General features: G+C 36.3%; 1 protein-coding gene across 15 annotated transcripts in view; it reads left to right on the top strand.

Moving 5' to 3' along the window:
* Positions 1–18423, top strand: part of LOC6035297 (calmodulin-binding transcription activator 1) — a 380289-nt gene extending 361866 nt beyond the window's left edge. For 11 of the 15 annotated variants that reach the window (XM_038260373.1, XM_038260371.1, XM_038260370.1 and 8 more), the window contains exons 11-23: positions 1768–2964; positions 3025–3294; positions 3360–4054; positions 4114–4239; positions 7804–8075; positions 8362–8571; positions 11412–11479; positions 11538–11707; positions 11762–11964; positions 12028–12451; positions 12521–12595; positions 16652–16679; positions 16787–18423. In XM_038260373.1, coding sequence (XP_038116301.1) covers positions 1768–2964; positions 3025–3294; positions 3360–4054; positions 4114–4239; positions 7804–8075; positions 8362–8571; positions 11412–11479; positions 11538–11707; positions 11762–11964; positions 12028–12451; positions 12521–12595; positions 16652–16679; positions 16787–16903 — 3855 coding nt within the window. In that variant the 3' untranslated portion in view covers positions 16904–18423. The remainder of the gene's footprint in view (positions 1–1767; positions 2965–3024; positions 3295–3359; positions 4055–4113; positions 4240–7803; positions 8076–8361; positions 8572–11411; positions 11480–11537; positions 11708–11761; positions 11965–12027; positions 12452–12520; positions 12596–16651; positions 16680–16786) is intronic. The other 4 variants (XM_038260379.1, XM_038260375.1, XM_038260377.1 and 1 more) reach the window with 3 other exon arrangements.
* Positions 18424–18784: the final 361 nt, after the last annotated feature.

Genomic DNA, 18784 nt, shown 5'->3' with positions numbered 1-18784 from the left:
AAATTTTTCAACTTCATTTTTCGATGAAAAATTGAATTTACAATCAAAAAGTACTAAAGTGAAATTTTAACAAAGTGCACCGTTTTCAAGTTAAATCCATTTTTAGTTGACTTTTTTGAAAATAGTCGCAGTTTTTCAATTTTTAAAATTAGTGCACATGTTTGCCCACTTTTTAAAAAATATTTTTGAAAAGCTGAGAAAATTCTCTATATTTTGCACTTTTAAACTTTGTTGATACGACCCTGAGTTGCTGAGATATTGCCATGCAAGTGTTTAAAAACAGTAAAATTGATGTTTTCTAAGTCTCACCCAAACAACCCACTATTTTCTAATGTCGATATCTCAGCAACTAATGGTCCGATTTACTATGTTAAAATATGAAACATTCGTGAAATTTTCCGATCTTTTCGAAAAAAATATTTTCAAAATTTTTAAACCAAGACAAACATTTTAAAAGGGCGTAATATTGAATGTTTGGCCCTTTTGAAATGTTTGTCTTGATTAAATTTTTAAAAAGTATTTTGTATGGAAAATTATATAATGATGCAAAATGGCCAAAATTAAATCTTTGATTTCTTTTGGCCTGAACATTGTGTGAGAATTGTATTGCTTTTCTCCCTGTTTTATTTCTCTCTGAGCAAAAAGCTAAATCCGCCTTTTTAATTTTTCGAGTATATAAATAACATTGATGTTTAGAGCAACCTGGAGCTCGGTCCAGGCCTTCAAAGATTTGCATTTTTCTTCCGAAAAAATGGCCCCGCAAAAACAAGATAGGCGACACCATTTGAATTTGCTTGGGCCGATTAAAAAAAGTTTAACTCTGAAGGCCTGTACCGAGCTCCAGGTTGCTTGAAACTTCAAAGTTACAAAAACTACAAAAACTTGCGCAAGGATCTGGCCTACATACCAATGGTGTTTAATGTAAACGCATTAGTGACCAAAGAGTCTTGAAAATTACCTTTAAAAAATGTGTTTTTTTAAGAGTTAAATCCCATTTAAGCTCATGATTGGGATTTGGGCTTAGTACCACTAGAACAGGACGCTGAATGGCCGCCAGAAAGTCATTTTTGTTACACCCTGGTTTATTTATATAATTTGAAAACGGCTAAATACACTTAATTTTCATTAATTTTTAGCTTTTCAATTGTTTGAAGATTTGAATGGATAAATCAATAATGCAAAATAGGCTCTTTGGCCTAAGAAAAAATAATTTGATCGTTTCTTGCTTTTCGCTTACCGTAATCTGGGGTGAATCGGGACTACAGTCTGAATAGGGACAGCTGTTTTAAGAGCACTTAAAGCTTTTAAATTTGAAAATGGATGTACACATTTTGTTGGCCTGAGTCTGTTCTAACCGAAACCAACCAGAAAAATCAAAATATTGTGCTCCAACATGGTTAAAACTGCTGTCCCAGTTCGCCCCATGTGTCCCATTGACCCCGGTTTACGGTACTATCGTATAGGATTTTAGATTTTTCGGGAAAAATAATCATAGGAATTGGAAACTTAACATTCCACAATGGTACAATCCTAGTTTGGGCATCGTAGAATTGTAAAAAAACCAGAGTTATTTACAAAACGAAAAGAAATGTAAAATTGATTTGATTTGATTTTTGTTAAACTTTCATTTCAATTTATAGGCAAAAAATTTCAAATTCAAAATTATCTATAATAAATGTTATGCTTCGTGATAAAACTTGCATACCTTTCTTTGGTCAAACGAAATTATACTAATCAAATTTATATAATCTTGTTTCCCATCTCTAGCTCCAAGGCTCCCCCGGATCCTTGCTGATCCTGAACGGCCAACAGCAATCCTTCGTCTGCCATCCCTCCCAGCAACAGCAGCAGCAGCAGCAGCAGCAACAGCAACAACTCCACCAGCAACAACTGCTCCAGCAGCGCAAAGCTGCCCTGGAGAATGCGGCCGCCAAAGCGGACTCCAGCAGCAGCGGCAGCAGCTCCGGCGGAAGTATCAAGATGGAAAACTCCCCCTCGGACAGTTGCAGCTCGTCCGGGCTGGTGCCGAAGCAGGAAGTTATGGACGCCTCGTCGTCGTCGTCGGCCTCGCCGGGATCGATGCTGGGTCACCACCAGCACCAGGGTCCGACGTCGAACGGGCTGTTCGGAGGGTTTTTGAAGCACAGCCTGGCTGGGCAACACCATGACAACATGCCGTTCTTCAACGAAACGCTGGATCTGTCCCAGGAGGACATCCAGAAGACGCTGAGTGCCAACATGCCGTTGGGCCATGGCCAGGGTGGAGGAGTTGGCACGGGGACTCAGTCGGGGACGCCGACGGACGATGTCATGAACGGGGAGATTAACCCGATGGACTTTATCGAGAACTGTGGGGATAACCACGACGCCGTTGATGACGACGTGTTTGTCAACTTGGATGCGTTCGATATGCTGGTGGAGTTCCCGGAGCTTGAGCTGGACGCCAAGAGCAGTTTTCTGAACGAAAGCGAAACGGGTACGGACGCTGGAGGCGATCTGGACGATGCAGCGAGTGATCTGAGTCATTACAAGTTGTCCGCGGACAGTGGGATCGTAGCGGACGGAAGTCTGCATCATGGAGGCTCGAACGCGTCCACTATTACGGACTTTAGTCCGGAGTGGGCGTATCCGGAGGGGGGAATCAAGGTGCTAGTGACTGGCCCGTGGAGTGCCAGCTCGTCTTATACAGTATTATTCGACTCGTTCCCGGTGCCGACGACGCTGGTCCAGAACGGAGTCCTGCGGTGCTACTGCCCGGCCCACGAGGTGGGCGTGGTCACGTTGCAAGTGGCCTGCGACGGCTATGTGATATCGAACGCGGTCAACTTTGAGTACAAATCGCCGCCCAAGTTCGAGACCAAGTGCGAGGGCAGCGGGAACGACATGCTGTACAAGTTCAACCTGCTGAACCGGCTCGAGTCGATCGACGAGAAGCTGCAGATCAAGGTGGAGCCGGGCGAGCTGGTAAGTGCTTGTTACTGTTATTGACTTGAAACAAAAAAAAATCGAACCTTTCTTCAACAGCCCGAAGACTCGACCCTGTTCAAGCAGACCAACTTCGAGGACCGACTGGTGTCGTACTGCGAGTCGCTGACGGCCAAGATGTGGCGCTCGGTAACGCCGGGCTCGTGGCTGGGAAAGCACCGCGGCATGACGCTGCTTCATCTGGCGTCCGCCCTCGGGTACGCCAAGCTGGTCCGGACGATGCTGACCTGGAAGGCGGAGAACTCCAACGTCATACTGGAGGCGGAGATTGACGCCTTGAGTCAGGACCAGGACGGGTTCACGCCGCTGGTGAGTACAGGTTTTGGGGGGATTGTGTCTGTTAGATTTCAAATCTTGGCTCGCATGCTTCACAGATGTGGGCCTGTGCCCGAGGTCACATTGAGGCCGCCGTCGTCCTCTACAAGTGGAACCAGACCGCACTGAACGTGAAAAACAACGCCCAGCAGAGTCCGCTGGAGGTGGCCAAGTGCCGCGGGTTCTCCGGACTCGTTGCCGAGCTGGAAAAGCATGAAACCAAACGACTCCAAACCAAGAGCAAATCGCTGGCGTCAACTTCCGCTTCGGCGATGCCAACGCTGGCATCGATTACCTCATCCTGTACCACTTCCACTTCCACTGCTTCCGCCGTAGCCGCCCCATCGCGTCCTTCTTCCGCTTCAAGTATTGCTTCCGCCACTACGCTTGCCGCCGGTTCGCGTCGTAACAGCCGCAGCCGAACGGCTGCGATCGAGCCGCCAGAAGTGGCCGCCACCGACTCCAGCCCGGAGCATAGCTTCATCAGCGATCTGTTCAGCTACAACGACGCCCTCAACGCCAGCAACAGCGATAGCTGCAGCAACGACAACTTTGGACTGTCCTCGTCCTTCAACCCGTCACTGTCGCCGTACGGTGACCACAAAAGTGGCGGTTTGTCGACGAGCGGAACGCTGCACTACGCCCTCGAGAACAACAACTCGAACCCGATGCTGTCGAACGCGCTGTCCCCGAACTCGGACAGCAACCGAAGCCACGACGGTGTGTTTCTGCGACCGGGAGCGGTGTTTTCGAGGTGAGATTCGTGCGAAGAAGTGATTTGGGTCTTATTTGACGCATGTACGTCTTTTACAGTGGCCAAAGTCCGCCGGGGGCGCGCCTCTCCAAGCGGTCCTCCATCGACAGTGGCATCAACATGGAGACGCGTTCGTCGCTCAGCAAAGCTGGCAAGTCGCTGCGGGAGTCGCAGCGGCTGAACAGGTTAGTACAAAGTAACTTTTCAAGGCCTTGGACATGAAGATTTTGTTTACTGAATTCTAAATTCTTTAAAATTTTACCGGTTTCAGTATAAGAGTTTATACAATTTTAATTTTTTTCTACCGATATCGGTAGCTGATAATTTGATTAAAAATTTGGTAAAATTTTCTGAATTCGGTAACAAAAATATGGTAACGCAATTTTAGTTTTTTTCTTGGATTTTTCAACCGAATTTGGGTAGTAGTTTCCGGTAGTTAGTCGGTAGTTTTAGATTTTTTTAAACCAAATTCGGTACGTGATAAAACCGTAGTTTGAGATCGGTAAAGCATCTTTAAAAATTAACAAAAAAGGCATATCCTATTTTTTTTTACTGAAATCTAAAAGTTGAAAAATCGGTGAAATTCCACCGAATTCAGAAAAAAAAAGTCGACCATTTTAGTTTTTTTAACCAAGTTTGGTAAATTTTTCCAAGTTCGGTAAAAATATCTGAGCATATATAATTTTAATTTTTTTTCAACCGAATTCGGTATTTGATCAAATAATACTGGATTCAGTGAAAAATCTTTATTTATTATTTCAAAATCAATAAAAATACTTTTTTACAAATTTAAGGTTGAAATTCAATAAAATTTTAACGGAATTCGGTAAAATATCTTAGTTTATAAAATTTAAGATTTTGTTTGACGAATTCGGTAATTGGTAAGATAAGAGTTTAGATTGGTAAAGCATCTTTGAAAAGTAGCCGAAAAATTTAAGCCTAATATTTTATACTGAAATCCGTTGTTTGAAGTCTACGAATGTTCAGCAGTTGAAAAATGGCTGAAATTTCACCGAATTCAGAAAAAAGTAAGTTTATATAATTTTAGATTTTTGTTAACCGAATTTGGTAAAATTTTCAACGCATGGTAAAAAAAATCATAACTAATAAATTTTGAGTTGTTTTATTGGATTCGGTAAAAATTTTATCGGTTTTAGTAATAATCTAAGTTTATACGATTTTTTAAATTTTTTTTACAGATTTCGGTAATTGAAAATTTGGTCGGTAATTCGGTAATTGAAAAATCGGTGAAAAAAATAAAAACTTTTTTATAATTGAATTCGATAGTTGAAAATCTGTTAATTTTTTTTTGACAGAATTCGGTAATATATGGGTCATTCCAGGTCAACTGAGTACACTTTTGGACTCGACCTTCACCGATTTGGACCAAACTTGGAGGGAACGTTTATCTATCGATAGTTAACAGAAATCCCAAGTTTGGTGCTGATTGGACCATCCCTCTATTTTTGGCACCGCCCTCTTTTTTTGGCGATTTTCTGAAAAACTTTTTTTTCTTTTAATCATAACTTTGCAACTATTTGAGCAAAAGACTTTCTACAGGTTGCATTTTATAGAAAATTGTCCAAGGAATTCGATAAAAATACTATTTTAACCCTTAAATGCCCACTAACATTATATTTTAACGTTTTAAGTACAAAAATTCAGTTTTGACCAATTCATTATATTTTTATTTTTTTTATTTTATCGCCATCGTGTTCCCCGGACAATTTTACATAATGATTAATATAGACATCAAACTAAAATGAACTATTGGCGAGATACAGCGATTTTACTGAAAAAAGTTTGATTTTGCACTGCACTCTGTCCTATGAATTCAAATCCGAAATAAGTTTCTCACATATAAAAACCGAATTATGCGAGATTCATTCCTTTTTGTTGAAAAGTACACCATGAACTTCTGATTGCTGCGCAAAATCAAACTTTTTTCAGTAAAATCGCTGTATCTCGTCAATAGTTCATTTTAGTTTGGAGTCTACATTGATTATTATGTAAAATTGTCCGGGGAACACGATGATGATAAAATAAAACAAATAAAAATATAAGCAATTGGTCAAAACTGAATTTTTATACTTAAAACGATAAAATATAATATTAGTGGGCATTTAAGGGTTAAAATTTTATTTTTATCGAATTCCTTGGACAATCTTCTATAAAATGCAATCTGTAGAAAGTCTTTTGCTCATATAGTTGCAAAGTTATGATTAAAAGAAAAAAAAGTTTTTTAGAAAATCGCCAAAAAAGAGGGCGGTGCCAAAAATAGAGGGATGGTCCAATCCGCACCAAACTTGGGATTTCTGTTAACTATTGATAGATAAACGTTCCCTCCAAGTTTGGTCCAAATCGGTGAAGGTCGAGTCCAAAAGTGTACTCAGTTGACCTGGAATGACCCATATTGATTCGTAGAGTTTAGATTGGTTATGTTTTTAAAAACAAAATTTAAACCTGTTTTTTCCTGAAATCGATTGTATTAAGTTCACGAATGTATGAATGTCATTGAAAAATCGGTATAATTTTACTAAATCAGGAAAAACGAAAAAAATAAAATATTTTTTTATTTTTTTTCCGAGTCAGGTATTTTTTTAAATTTGATACTTAATATTTCTGTTCAATTTCTCAAACTCGGTAAAGAAATCTAAGTTGATAAATTTTGAGTTTTTGTTAATCGAATTCGTTAAAATTGTATCAGTTTCAGTAAAAATCTAAGTCTAAACAATTTTACAACAAACAGTTTTTTTTACAGAATTCAGTATTTTCCAAAATCAGTACTAAATGGAGTTACAAACAGAGTTATTAAAAAATAAGTAAAACTAAAATAAATAAAATAAAATTTAAGATTCTTTCGCCGAATTTGGAAATTGAAAATTTGGTAAATTTTCCAAAACAGGTAAAACATAAGTTTACGCATTTTTTTGTTTTTAACCGAATTCGATATTTAATTGAAAATTCGGTAAAATTTTACTGGATTCGGTAAAAAATCTAACTTTGTACGGTTTAAGATTTTTTTATCCGGATTCGATTGTTGATAAATCCGTAAAGTATAGATTAGTACTGCATATGTAAAAATATTATTATATTCTGATTTTGCAGTTTTAGATTTCTTTTTTTTCAATTGGGTAGTTGATAAATCCGTAAAAAATATACACTTAGATGCTGAACAGTTCGGTAAACTAAATATTGCCGATTTTGGTAAAAACTTACCGAAATTCGGTTATGCTGTTCATTTTTTTGTAGTTCAATTGAAATTCGGTAAAATTCTGTTAATTTTGACAAATGTTTTACAGATCTTTACTTTAACGATTTTTCAATTACCGAATTCGGTAAATAAAATCTTAGTGTGTTGATCGCATTCAAAAAAGTAATGCAAAATATTTAAAATCTGTTTTTTACTGAAATTGAACTCTCAGCAGTTGAAAATCGGTAAAATTTTAAAGAATTCAGTAAAAAGCTTAGTTTGTATGTTGGAAATCTGACATAAAGTTCACACATTAGATTTTTTTTACCGAATTCGGTAGTTGAAAAGTCGGATAAGTTTGGATCGTTAAACCGTCTGTCGAAATGAACATTTTTACCAGATTCAGTAATTTTCAGTTTACCGAACTGTTGAAAATTCGGTAAGCTTTACCGAATTCGGTGAAAAAAATCTAAGTGTGCAGAGATTTGAAAAGCTACTGTTACAGGCATAAAGTTAAAAGTTTAAATGTAATAATCCTTCTTTCTTTCCCCCACAGAACCGACCGCAGCATGTCGCTGCCACTGACCGCCGGTGGTTCCGTTTCCGGTGGCCAAGGGTCGTCACCGTTCGGGGTGTCCGCGGCGATCGTCGGATCTGCCACCGCCAAGGGAACCACCTCTTCCAGCGGTGGTGGGGGACCCGGCAGTGATTCCGACAACTTTTCCCTCTCGTTGAACGACCGTTCGACGGAATCTCCGTCGCAGAATTCCAGCAATCTCAGCAATACGTCGCTGCTTTCGCCACTGCGCAAGATGGACTTTGCACTGTGTGAGTACTTTTTTTTGGGGACATAAGCTTAAAAACGACAATTTTTTGGCATTTTATTAAATATCTTTTGATTGAAATCAGAGAGGAATAGACCCAGTTTACACATAGTTAATCAGCACACTTTAATACAGTAGAAATATATAAATCTTTACAGTGAAACTCAGAATTTACACTCTTGAACAGTTGTAGTGGCTTTTTCGCAAAATTTGCTCTTATGATTCGTTTCGTTTTCGTTTTTTACTCAATTCAATACAAAAAAAACAAAATCCACACACGCTCCAAACAGGTGAAGTTTCAGCGGCCGGATCGAGTCCGATGTGCGAGGACACGGATTCGCTGCAGGACGACGACCGGCACTCGGTGGTGACCATTACGGGGCACCACTCGCATCACGGTCACGTTTACCACCAGGAGATTGGAGCAGGAGGAGGAGGTGGAGGAGGAGGAGGAGGTGGAGTAGGTGGTGCGGCCGCCGGAGAAGGGACCTCGGGGGGAGGTTAGTTTCTGGTGCTGGTGTTTCGACGGGCTTTTCGTTGTTAGATCTTTTTTGTTTTTTTAGTTAGTTTTATTTTTTAAAGCCTTGTTTTGTCTCCTTAAATCTTGGTGTATTCTTTTAAATTGTTTATTTTTTTGTTTTTTTTTTGTTTAATCCTACTCCTTACCAAACCCTCATTCAACAAACTCTTGCAGTCCTGTAAATATTATTGTTCTTATAAATATATGTCTTATACATCTTTAGACTTGATCAACAGAAATTTAAATTTGTTTCAACTTCATCAGAAAATCTGTGCAATTGTATTTAAAATTTCTCTTATTAACTCTCAAAGATTCAACCCTACATCGATACAAAAATTCACCAGAAACATTTTCAATCAATCTTGAATCATAAAAAAAGAGAAATTCTGTAGAATTTCGCATTTTCTTTTTGGAGGTGGTCATACAAATGGACATGTGGAAATCCTAAAATCTGTATCCATGATTTTCTGATCGATTAAGAGTCTTTGGCAAAGTTTCAGGAGGCACTCAAATAAATATCAATTTTTGAAATTAGATTTTATTTTACTAAAATATGAATTTAAAATTTTCACATTTTTTGTTATGTTTAGGGGTGCCAACACAGGCATCTTTTGTAATAGAGTTAGGATAGCACAGATCTGGTATCAAGGATTTAAAAAATAAAACAATTTTTTTTAAATACAGAATTTGTGTCCGCAAATCGCAAATCGATTTTTCTTTGTTTTTTAATTTCATTTTGATGAAATATCTTCCTTGTTTTCGCTGTGTCTATAAAGCTCATATTTCGCTTGAAAAAAATAACTTTTTTTCTTTTTAAAAGCAGGTAAAATCTCTATGAATTGTAACTATCATCTTTCGTTCATTTATTTTGTCTCCAAATTTCATGAAAAGGAAAAAGAACCTCTACGATCTTGTTAAGATGACCCTCCAATCAATTTAAAAAAAAAAAAAAACAAATTTTAAAACCAAACCCAAACCCAAACCCAAACCCAAACCCAAACCCAAGCCCAAACCCAAACCCAAACCCAAACCCAAACCCAAACCCAAACCCAAACCCAAACCCAAACCCAAACCCAAACCCAAACCCAGAAACCTTAGAAACCTTAGAAACTCTGGGTTTGATTGAATGGTTAAAATGAATTGTTGATGAAATTTTCAAATCGTTTCAATAACTATGCCGAAGATAAAAATCAATACAATCAATTTAAAATTTTCATATCAGCCATCATTATTGAAAGGATCTCATAATATATAATTTTCCATATTGGATTACAAATTTGAAAAAAAAAAAATCATTAAAATGATCAGAAAATTTCACAAATATTTCAATTTTTAACATTGTAATTCAAATCAATAGTTTTGAAGATGTCGTGGTAATTCTGTGTGCTGCTTTATCTCAGAAGCTAATTGTTCGATTGTCATAGTCTCGGCTATTTTTTTTTTAAATTACTCAACTATTCAAATATATTTTTTTCTGGATTGGCTTTCCCTCGTAAAGATTTTTTTAAATGATTAAAATTTGATTTAGTTTTTTTAAAAATGTTGGATGTTTTTCAAAAAATCTCATTTTTTATGTAAATATATTGATCGAATCAGAAAAAAAACTTTAACAGAGACACCAACTCTATCAAAAATTTCCTACTCAAGTCACAGATAATCGAATATTGACATGTCCATTTTGTATGACCTGCTCGCAAAATTGTATGGAGTCTTGTATCGAATCACATAGGGGAAAGTGGGGCAAGTGTAACAAGCGAAGGAAATGCTCGTTATAACCCATTAAAAAGTTAAAAAATCTGTCGGATTTTATTTTAATAATCTTATTTCAGGTCTTGACTAAGACTTTGTTAGAACAAGTTTTGAAAAAATCCTGTTTTTGATCGTTTTACGAAAAAAATATTACTTAGATGATAATAAGTAAATTTTCATAACATCACTATATTTTGTATGGACAATTTTTTTTAACAATTGTTTATCAGTTTTTAAGTACTTTCATGTATTTATTTCCCAATAAAATATGTTGTTGCAGCAATTCGTAATTTTTTCCATACTAAAAATGGGGCAAGTGTACCCCCCACATGAAAAAGATTTTTTAAAAGCTCTCAACAAAAATAGCCAAAAGTTAAATCATACTTTGTAATAGGTGCATGTTATTGGTAGGGACACTACTGATCTAGGAAAAATAGCATTTTGATAAAATAAGCCTTTAAATGAACCCTAAGCCTTATTTTGTACTTTCCAAATATTATAAGAAAACAAAGGTTTTGAAAAAAAACTTCACTAAATCTTATGTCCCGTGGCGTTTACGTCGTTTTGGCGATTATGTGGTAGTAGAATCAGCTAATTGCATTGCTAGCAACAATTCCTCATACTGGAAATAATCAAAATTGTAAAAATTACGGCCGTACGAGCAATTGTTCCTCTTGCCCCATATGGTCGTCTTGCCCCACCTTCCCCTAATACAAATAAAGAGATAAATGTGAGTAGAGGGCTATATTTTAAATCTCACTACAGACTAAAACCGGTTACCAAAATCTGTAAATACTTTATAATATGATTCATTCACCTTTTCAACTAAACCTTAATTTTGTTTATTCTAGGTAAGTATCCTGCTTGCATGTGTCGGCTTATTTTCCTTCTCGCTTCCGCTAGACTGTAGTTAGTAGAAATTTTAAAACCCTGAACCCTAAATAACCTTCCAGCTGTTAGTCGTCCTTATTGGTGTTCTAGGTGTCTCTCTTCGATGTCTCCAAGTTGAGTTACCCGTTGTAGTTTCGCAAACACTAACCAACCCGGTGCGCCCTTTTCTATCCTTTCCAGGGGATTCCGACGCCAAGGTGCTCACCCTAGCGGAACAGATCATCGCCGCGATGCCCGAACGGATAAAGGTAACGTCTCTTGTTCTTGAAACTCTTTCGGGAATGATCTAAAAAATTTGTTTCTTAGAACGAATCCGAGGAGATCATGTCGCTGGGCAGTCCCATGCCAGAGTCCCTCAGCGAGGACACGTCCGGAATGGGGATGCTAAACGATTCCTTCATGGAGCCACTGCTGGACTCGCTGCCGTCGTCCCAGTTTGAGGAGTTTAACTTTGAGTTTAGCGATCACAACTATCGGTAAGTCATTCTTAAAATTTAAAGGTTACAGTTAGTTCAACGTTTTAATTCCAGGTACCACGACGTTGGAACGCCCTGCTCCAGTCTGAGTCCGGCTTCGTCCGGTCCGTTGCAATCGCCGGCCAGCTACTCAATCCCGCAGGATGCTCCCGTTGGATCTCCAAGCCCTCCACCAACGACGCAGGACTTTACCGAGTTCCTGCAGTCCACGAACGCAAACCCCTTCGAGAAGGACTTTTCCAACCTCAAACTGACCGGTAAGTTATCATCAGGAGCACCCTTCGACACAAACTCAACTTTCCAACCCCCCCGCTCCGCAGAACGTGAGCAGCGCGAGCTGTACGAGGCGGCCAAGTGCATCCAGAAGGCGTACCGCTCATACAAGGGCCGCAAGAGCCGCATGGAGGAGCAGGACAAGGAACGGTCGGCGGCCGTCGTCATCCAGAACTACTACCGGCGGTACAAACAGTACGCGTACTACCGCCAGATGACCCAGGCGGCCGTCATTATCCAGAACGGGTACCGCTCGTACTGCGAGAACAAACGCTTCAAAAAGTCCCAAGCCGGCGGAGGTCACCAGGCGCTCGCGTCCGGTGTGAGTGGCGCCACGGACGGTTGTCCGGAGGCGGCCGGGTCGACGTCGTGCTACTACAAGAAGCAGCATTCGCCCCAGCAGCAGCAGCAGCAGCACATGAACAATCAGGGTGGTTCGTCGAAGGAACCGAGCCCGTCGGGACCGTTGAAGTGAGTGGCGGCAGCAGGGCTTGATGCAGGATGTGGGGGACTAATTTGGGGTTTCTTTTTGTTTTGCAGACGAACTTATTCGCAACGAACTCAGAATCAAGCCGCAAGGAAAATTCAACAATTCATGAGACAATCGAAAAATAAGTGAGTAATGATATCTTTATCAAACCTATCTTAATATTTTATATTTTTTGGCAGTATTTTTATCATAGTGTCCTTCTAGGAGTTTCAGAAATAAATTTTAGATTTTTTTTTTCAGTAATTTGTCCGCGTTAAAGTCGATAACTTTGTCAACAACCTATATCAATTATTTTATTTGCTAATCATTGAATTTCAAATGGCACATTTTGTCATTCTGAAGACCGTGGACAATACCGAATCCATTTTTTCTACATGGTTTGTTATTTTACAATTGATTTTTAATAATTTTTGATGAGCAATTTTCCGAGACTTCGGACAACTGGTTATTATTTGTATTTGGGACATTTGGATCAAACTTCGTGTGTACTTTTTCACTGACCAAGGAATTAATTTTGTCTCATTCGTTTGTCCGTACAAGTCACTATACATTTTTGCCAACCTAAAGTACAAAAAGAATTTTAAAATATTCAAAAACCTGCAAATTTTAATCAATTTGGTCTTGTAGACAATAGTCAAAATCGAAAAAATACTCATTTTTTTTCACACAAATCTTGGATTGCGCAAAATATTCTACTGATTTGCAATATTTGAGATGAAAAAATCTAATAATTTTTAAATATTTGAAATATTTAAAAACATTGAAAGAAGATGTAGAAGATATAAAAATGTATAAACAACAAAGTTCAGAAATAAAAAAAAATAAAATTTGAAAAATCTTGGGAATAGGGGTAGCGGCTTCGGCTGCCGATCCCGATGATGCTATGAGACGCGGGTTCGATTCCCGCCTTATCCACTGAGCTTCTATCGGATGGTGAAGTAAAACGTCGGTCCCGGTTTCTCCTGTCTCGTCAGAGGCACTGGAGCAGAAATCCCACGTTAGAGGAAGGCCATGCCCCGGGGGGCGTAGTGCCAATAGTTTTGTTTTTTGGGAATTCAAAACCCAAATCGTTCATAACTTTCAAAAAAAAAACAAAATCATTTCATTACAAATCCAAAAACTGAATATTTTTAAATCAAAAAGTATAAAATAACATTTTAAATTTTTAATATTAAAAACATAAGAAATTTTAAAAATGTAAGACTAAAATTTCAAAATATACAGATAATCGAAAATAAAAAAAATATCAAAAAGATTCAGAAATATAAAAATTTAAAAGTTCAGAAACCAACAAAAAAAATATCGAGAATTTAGGAAATCTAAAACTTAGAGCTTGCCAAATTCGAAAATTAAAAATATTTTCGATTGTAAAATTAAAAAGTTTAAAAGTTCAAAAATTTAACAATTCAAAGCTTTGAAAGTTCGAAAACATAAAAGTAATATCCACAATTTCTAAAATTTGAAAATTTAATAATTTAAAAATTCTAAAATTTTAAAAAATGATAAATCTTTTTTTACTCAAAATCGTGACATTTTCGAAAAAATCTAATGATGGGAAAGGATTCAGCAGACAAAAATACATTATAAATGAGTAGTTAGATTGACGAGACATTTACATTTAGTCCTCTCTAAGTCATACTTTAGCATTAAATAAATTTTATTTTGAAAAAATCATCGAAAATTAAATTTTTACTCAAAAAGTTGACCTTTTTGAAAAAATCTAATGATGAGAATGGATTCAGCAGACAAAAATACAATAAAAATGATCAATTAGACTGACGAGACATCGACATTTAGTCATCTCTGAGTCATACTTTAGCATAAAATAGATTTTATTTTGAAATTCAATTTTTACTTAAAAATCTGACCTTTTTGAAAAAATCTAACGATCAGCAGACAAAATTACATGAAATATGATCAATTAGATTACCGAGACATACTTATTTAACGTTCTGCAAAGCATTTTTGATTTTTATTATTGATATCCCAGCATAATTTGACTTGCATGCAAGTTGGAAAAACTTTAATGAGAACCAACTGAAAATATAATTTTAAAATGGCTATAAATATTCGTAGAAACAATCAAATTTTAAAAACCAGGGGTGTTTCAGAAAGGAGAAAACGTGAACTATAAGATACATGTATTGGTTTAGTTGTTTATCCAATAGTTCTTTTGTAAAATAGTCAACAAAGTAGCTAATTTTGGCCTAAACTAACATTTCAAGCGGGTGTATCTCAAAATTGGGACCATTTGGAGCAATTCTGGACCCGGATTAGGATTCAGCAGGCAAAATTCTACTAGGAACACATATACTCGTCTCAGAGACAAGAAACATTTGATTTTTTGTTGAACTGTGTAATGAATTCAAAAATTAAATTACACAGATAATCTTAAATTCAAAGAATAATAAACAAGAAAGTTAAAAAGTTTTGAAACCAAAAAACAATAAAATTTGTTTTAATTCACAAATTAAATAGTTCATAAATTCCAATATTTAAAAATTCTTCTTTTTTAAATTCCAAAAACTCAAAATTTAAAGAGTATAAAATGTTGTTACGTCAGTTCGCAAAATTTTTAATTCATAAATGTTTCATAATTTAAAATCAGAATTTAAATATCTAGGGATGTAAAAAAAACTAAGCGAAGTACTACAGTGGACTCTCTGGCTGTCGATCTTCCCGATATCAATATTGCTCCAGTTCTAAATTTGTCAGTCCCTTAAATAGATTACTTTGATTTTTCGTTATATCATTTGATAACTTCCGCTCTCGACGGTCCCTTCAATATCGACAACGAGAGAGTCGACTGTATTACAGTAATATTCGAAGTCCTCAATAAAATTTTACTCCGAATAACTGAATAACTAACATCAGTGACCATGTTTGACCAACCGATAACGGACGATAGATCATTTTTGAAATCTTTCTTAAATTGACTTAATCCATCAATATCGTGTTAAATTTTCAATGCATTCGCTTAAAATATATTTTCTGATAGTGTAATAAATTTCAAAGCATAATAACTAAAATTTTCACAAAATAACGTAATTTTGTTTGAATGTACTCAATTTTTTACAATTAGCAATATGGGTATCAAACCATTCGAAATGTTGCTTGATTTTTCACTGTTTTGAGTTTTAACTCAAATACTCAAATTTTCACAAAAAAGTAATTTCTCGAAAATACTAAAATTTTTATAATTTGCAACATGGTTATCAAACGAATCGAAATGTCACGGTTATAGAGTTTTTTGAATGAAATACTATTTTTTTTACAAAACACCGTATTTTTTGAAAGTACTCAAATTTTCATGAGCTGCTTTTTCATTCAAATAACTCTAAAACATTTAAAATACATGCAAAATTTCGAATCGTTTGAAAATCATAAAAATCATAAAAATTTGAATATTTTTCAGAAAATACGGTATTTTGTGAAAATAAAAGTATTTTATTCAAAATCTCTTTAACAGTGAAAATGCATGCAAAATTTCGAATTGTTTGATATCCATATTGCGAATTATAAAAATATCAGTATTTTCGAGAAAATATGGTATTTTCTGAAAATTTGAGTATTAAATTCAAAAACTCTTAAACATTCAAAAAGTCCATAACATTTTTATACATTGAAAATCTTAAGCATATTGCTGAGTAAACATTTTTCTAAAATTTGACGCTTTTTTGAAAATGTAGAGAAAACTACATTTTTCCAGATTCCTTTAGTAAAAAAAAAAAAGTTTTTAGGTGGTCGGTCATCAATGTTAGGTTTCAAAGTTTTTCAAAAACAATGTTTTTTTTAGAAAAATTGGCAACACTGCCAAATGAATTTCAACTATCCTTGGACATAGAAACTAAAGTTTTTCGTCATCCAAAAATATGAATTTTTATAAATGGTTATTTTGCGAAGATAACAAAAAAAATGTATGGATATAGATTTCTGCTGTGAATTTTTTTAAAATTTCTATAGACGAACTAATGATGCAAAATTACTTCTTTGGCCATTGAAAAATAATCACTCTTCAGAGAATTGCTCTTCAGGATTTTTTCATGTTTTTTTTCTGAACACCTTTTTTTAATTTTGTCAAATTAAATCGAATTAGATTCACTGTAAAATAACATTATTGTTAAACTAACACATTGTGATTACATTTCCAATGCATTCCTGACGTATTTCAATAAATGAAGTACATGGGATGAACAAATGACAAACTTGGTAAGAATGGACTTTCTAACTATTAAGTAGAGCTAACCCTTCACGTCTCAATTTTGTTTATATCCCTAACAAACTTGTCTGTTTTTTTTCAATCTTCTCACCAACAGGCTACAGAGAGAACGAGCCGAAAGAGAGAGGCAGGTCCACCAACGCCGGGCGGAGTACCACCCAAGCTCGCCGTTTCACGGAGCAGCAGCGGGTACCAGCGATCCAAGGTGAACTGAAAGCAGCGGGGGGAGCCGACCATCGGGCGGAAACGGTATAAAGTGACCCAAGGGCAGAGCCAGAACTAGAGCCACAAGAGTGAGACTAAGCAAGAGTTTACTTTGTTTTGGGAAATTTGTTAACAATTTGTTATATCGTTTGCGAAACGCTGCTGGAAATGTTAGATTTCATTGAAATTTGTTTTTAAAATGTTAACCAATTCTTTACGTTATTAAACATTACTCAAAGTTTGCGTTCGCCACGTGTGTTTGCTTTGGGTTGAAACATTTCGCGCGCGCGAGCGCACGAGTGCAAGCTTGGGTGCAAGTTTGAACGCAAGTTGCGTGCAACGTATCGTTTTGTTGGCGCGCGGTGGCTTTGATTGAAAAAGAAGAAGAAGTAGAAAAAAACGTGCTAAGGGTAGAGTCAGCAATTTTGAGATGGCAATGACTACTAATCCAGATACCTGACTTTTAAAAAAACTTAGTAAACTTGCGATAAATATGCGGACATTAAATTAAAGGAAACGGAGGAAAGAGCAAATTGTGATTATTGACTTTTTTTTAGCGAAACTGAATTGTACTTTGTATAATCATCCACAGGAAGCGGTAACACACGGTTAGATAGAGTAGTTGTTTCGAAAAAGAGGGGGGAAACGTGGAGAACAAAAGTAACTAATTTAGCAGAAACGGAAATAAAAATCAGATATTTTAAATTGTAGATGAAAGAGGTAGACAGAATATTTATAGAGAGACAGATAATTTTTTATTCCGAATAAAACCGGATTGCAATCCGCAAAAGTTGAGCAGCAATTAAGTATTTTTATGAAAATAGTGTGTATAAAAATGGAAGAAAAATCTTTCGCAAAGAATAACTATATGGGAGAGGGCAAATCTCCGTTGTTTTGTACAGACAAAGGCTTATCAAGAGAAAAAAAAAATAATAATAAAAATCTGTTCAAATTCCTTTCTGAACACCACTGCTAATCAGTAGTTGTTAGACCCGTTCATTACAAGGGTGCCATTTGTAGATACGGATCGGGCTAAGCAAGTGTTAGGATCTTACGGAATAGTGAGCGAATTTTGCCGCCGGAAACTCTTTTAATTTTCTATTTGATTGTTGTTTTTGTTGTTCTTGAGATAGTATATAAAGGTAAATCCTAGTCATTGTAAGGTTGCAAACTTGAAGCAAGAAAAAAAATCTATTTATCTCTTTACATATAAACCGGAAAGACTATTTCGAACGAAATATTGATGAATATCGAAGCGCTGGCGATTCGTCAGTCGGAACCTAAACTGTTGAGAAATTAACACCTAAAAACACGCAGTGATTGCACACGGGGGAAATTAAACCGTTCTCTGTAGACAAATTACTTGCAGACGTGCGTCCATCTTATGACTTTGAAGACTTGTGAGAGGGAAAAAGATAAACAAAAAAATACTAGGACAAAAACGCATACAAACTGTTCATCAATATTTCTACCAAAGCGAAAGTTTATTGCATCCATTATCAACTTTATCAAAAAAAAAAAATCAAGAACATATTACTACAACGCATTCACAGCATAGAAAACTTTGATAGACAAGAAATGATAGGTCAACGCCACATTTGAGCAACAAAAAAAAAATCTCCCAATTCTATTCGATACATTTGACGAAAGCAAAATATTTAATCAACAAATTCCTACTTCAAGCAAAAACATTTTCATATAAAGAAAAACAACAACAAAGAGTGAAATTCATCCATTTAATCCAAAAAATCCATTTTCGCATTCGCATTAATCTCTACGAATTACGTATACATAATAGGAAATAACGACACATAACCTAGCACGTAAGAGCAGCAAAAAACGACCTCTAGAACACAAACAAACAAACAAACACTACTTGAAACAATTGGAT

Source organism: Culex quinquefasciatus, chromosome 3, assembly GCF_015732765.1.
Source record: "Culex quinquefasciatus strain JHB chromosome 3, VPISU_Cqui_1.0_pri_paternal, whole genome shotgun sequence".
NCBI lineage: Eukaryota > Metazoa > Arthropoda > Insecta > Diptera > Culicidae > Culex > Culex quinquefasciatus.
The sequence above is the reverse complement of the archived record's forward strand: the minus strand, read 5'-3'. Positions and strand labels throughout refer to the sequence as shown.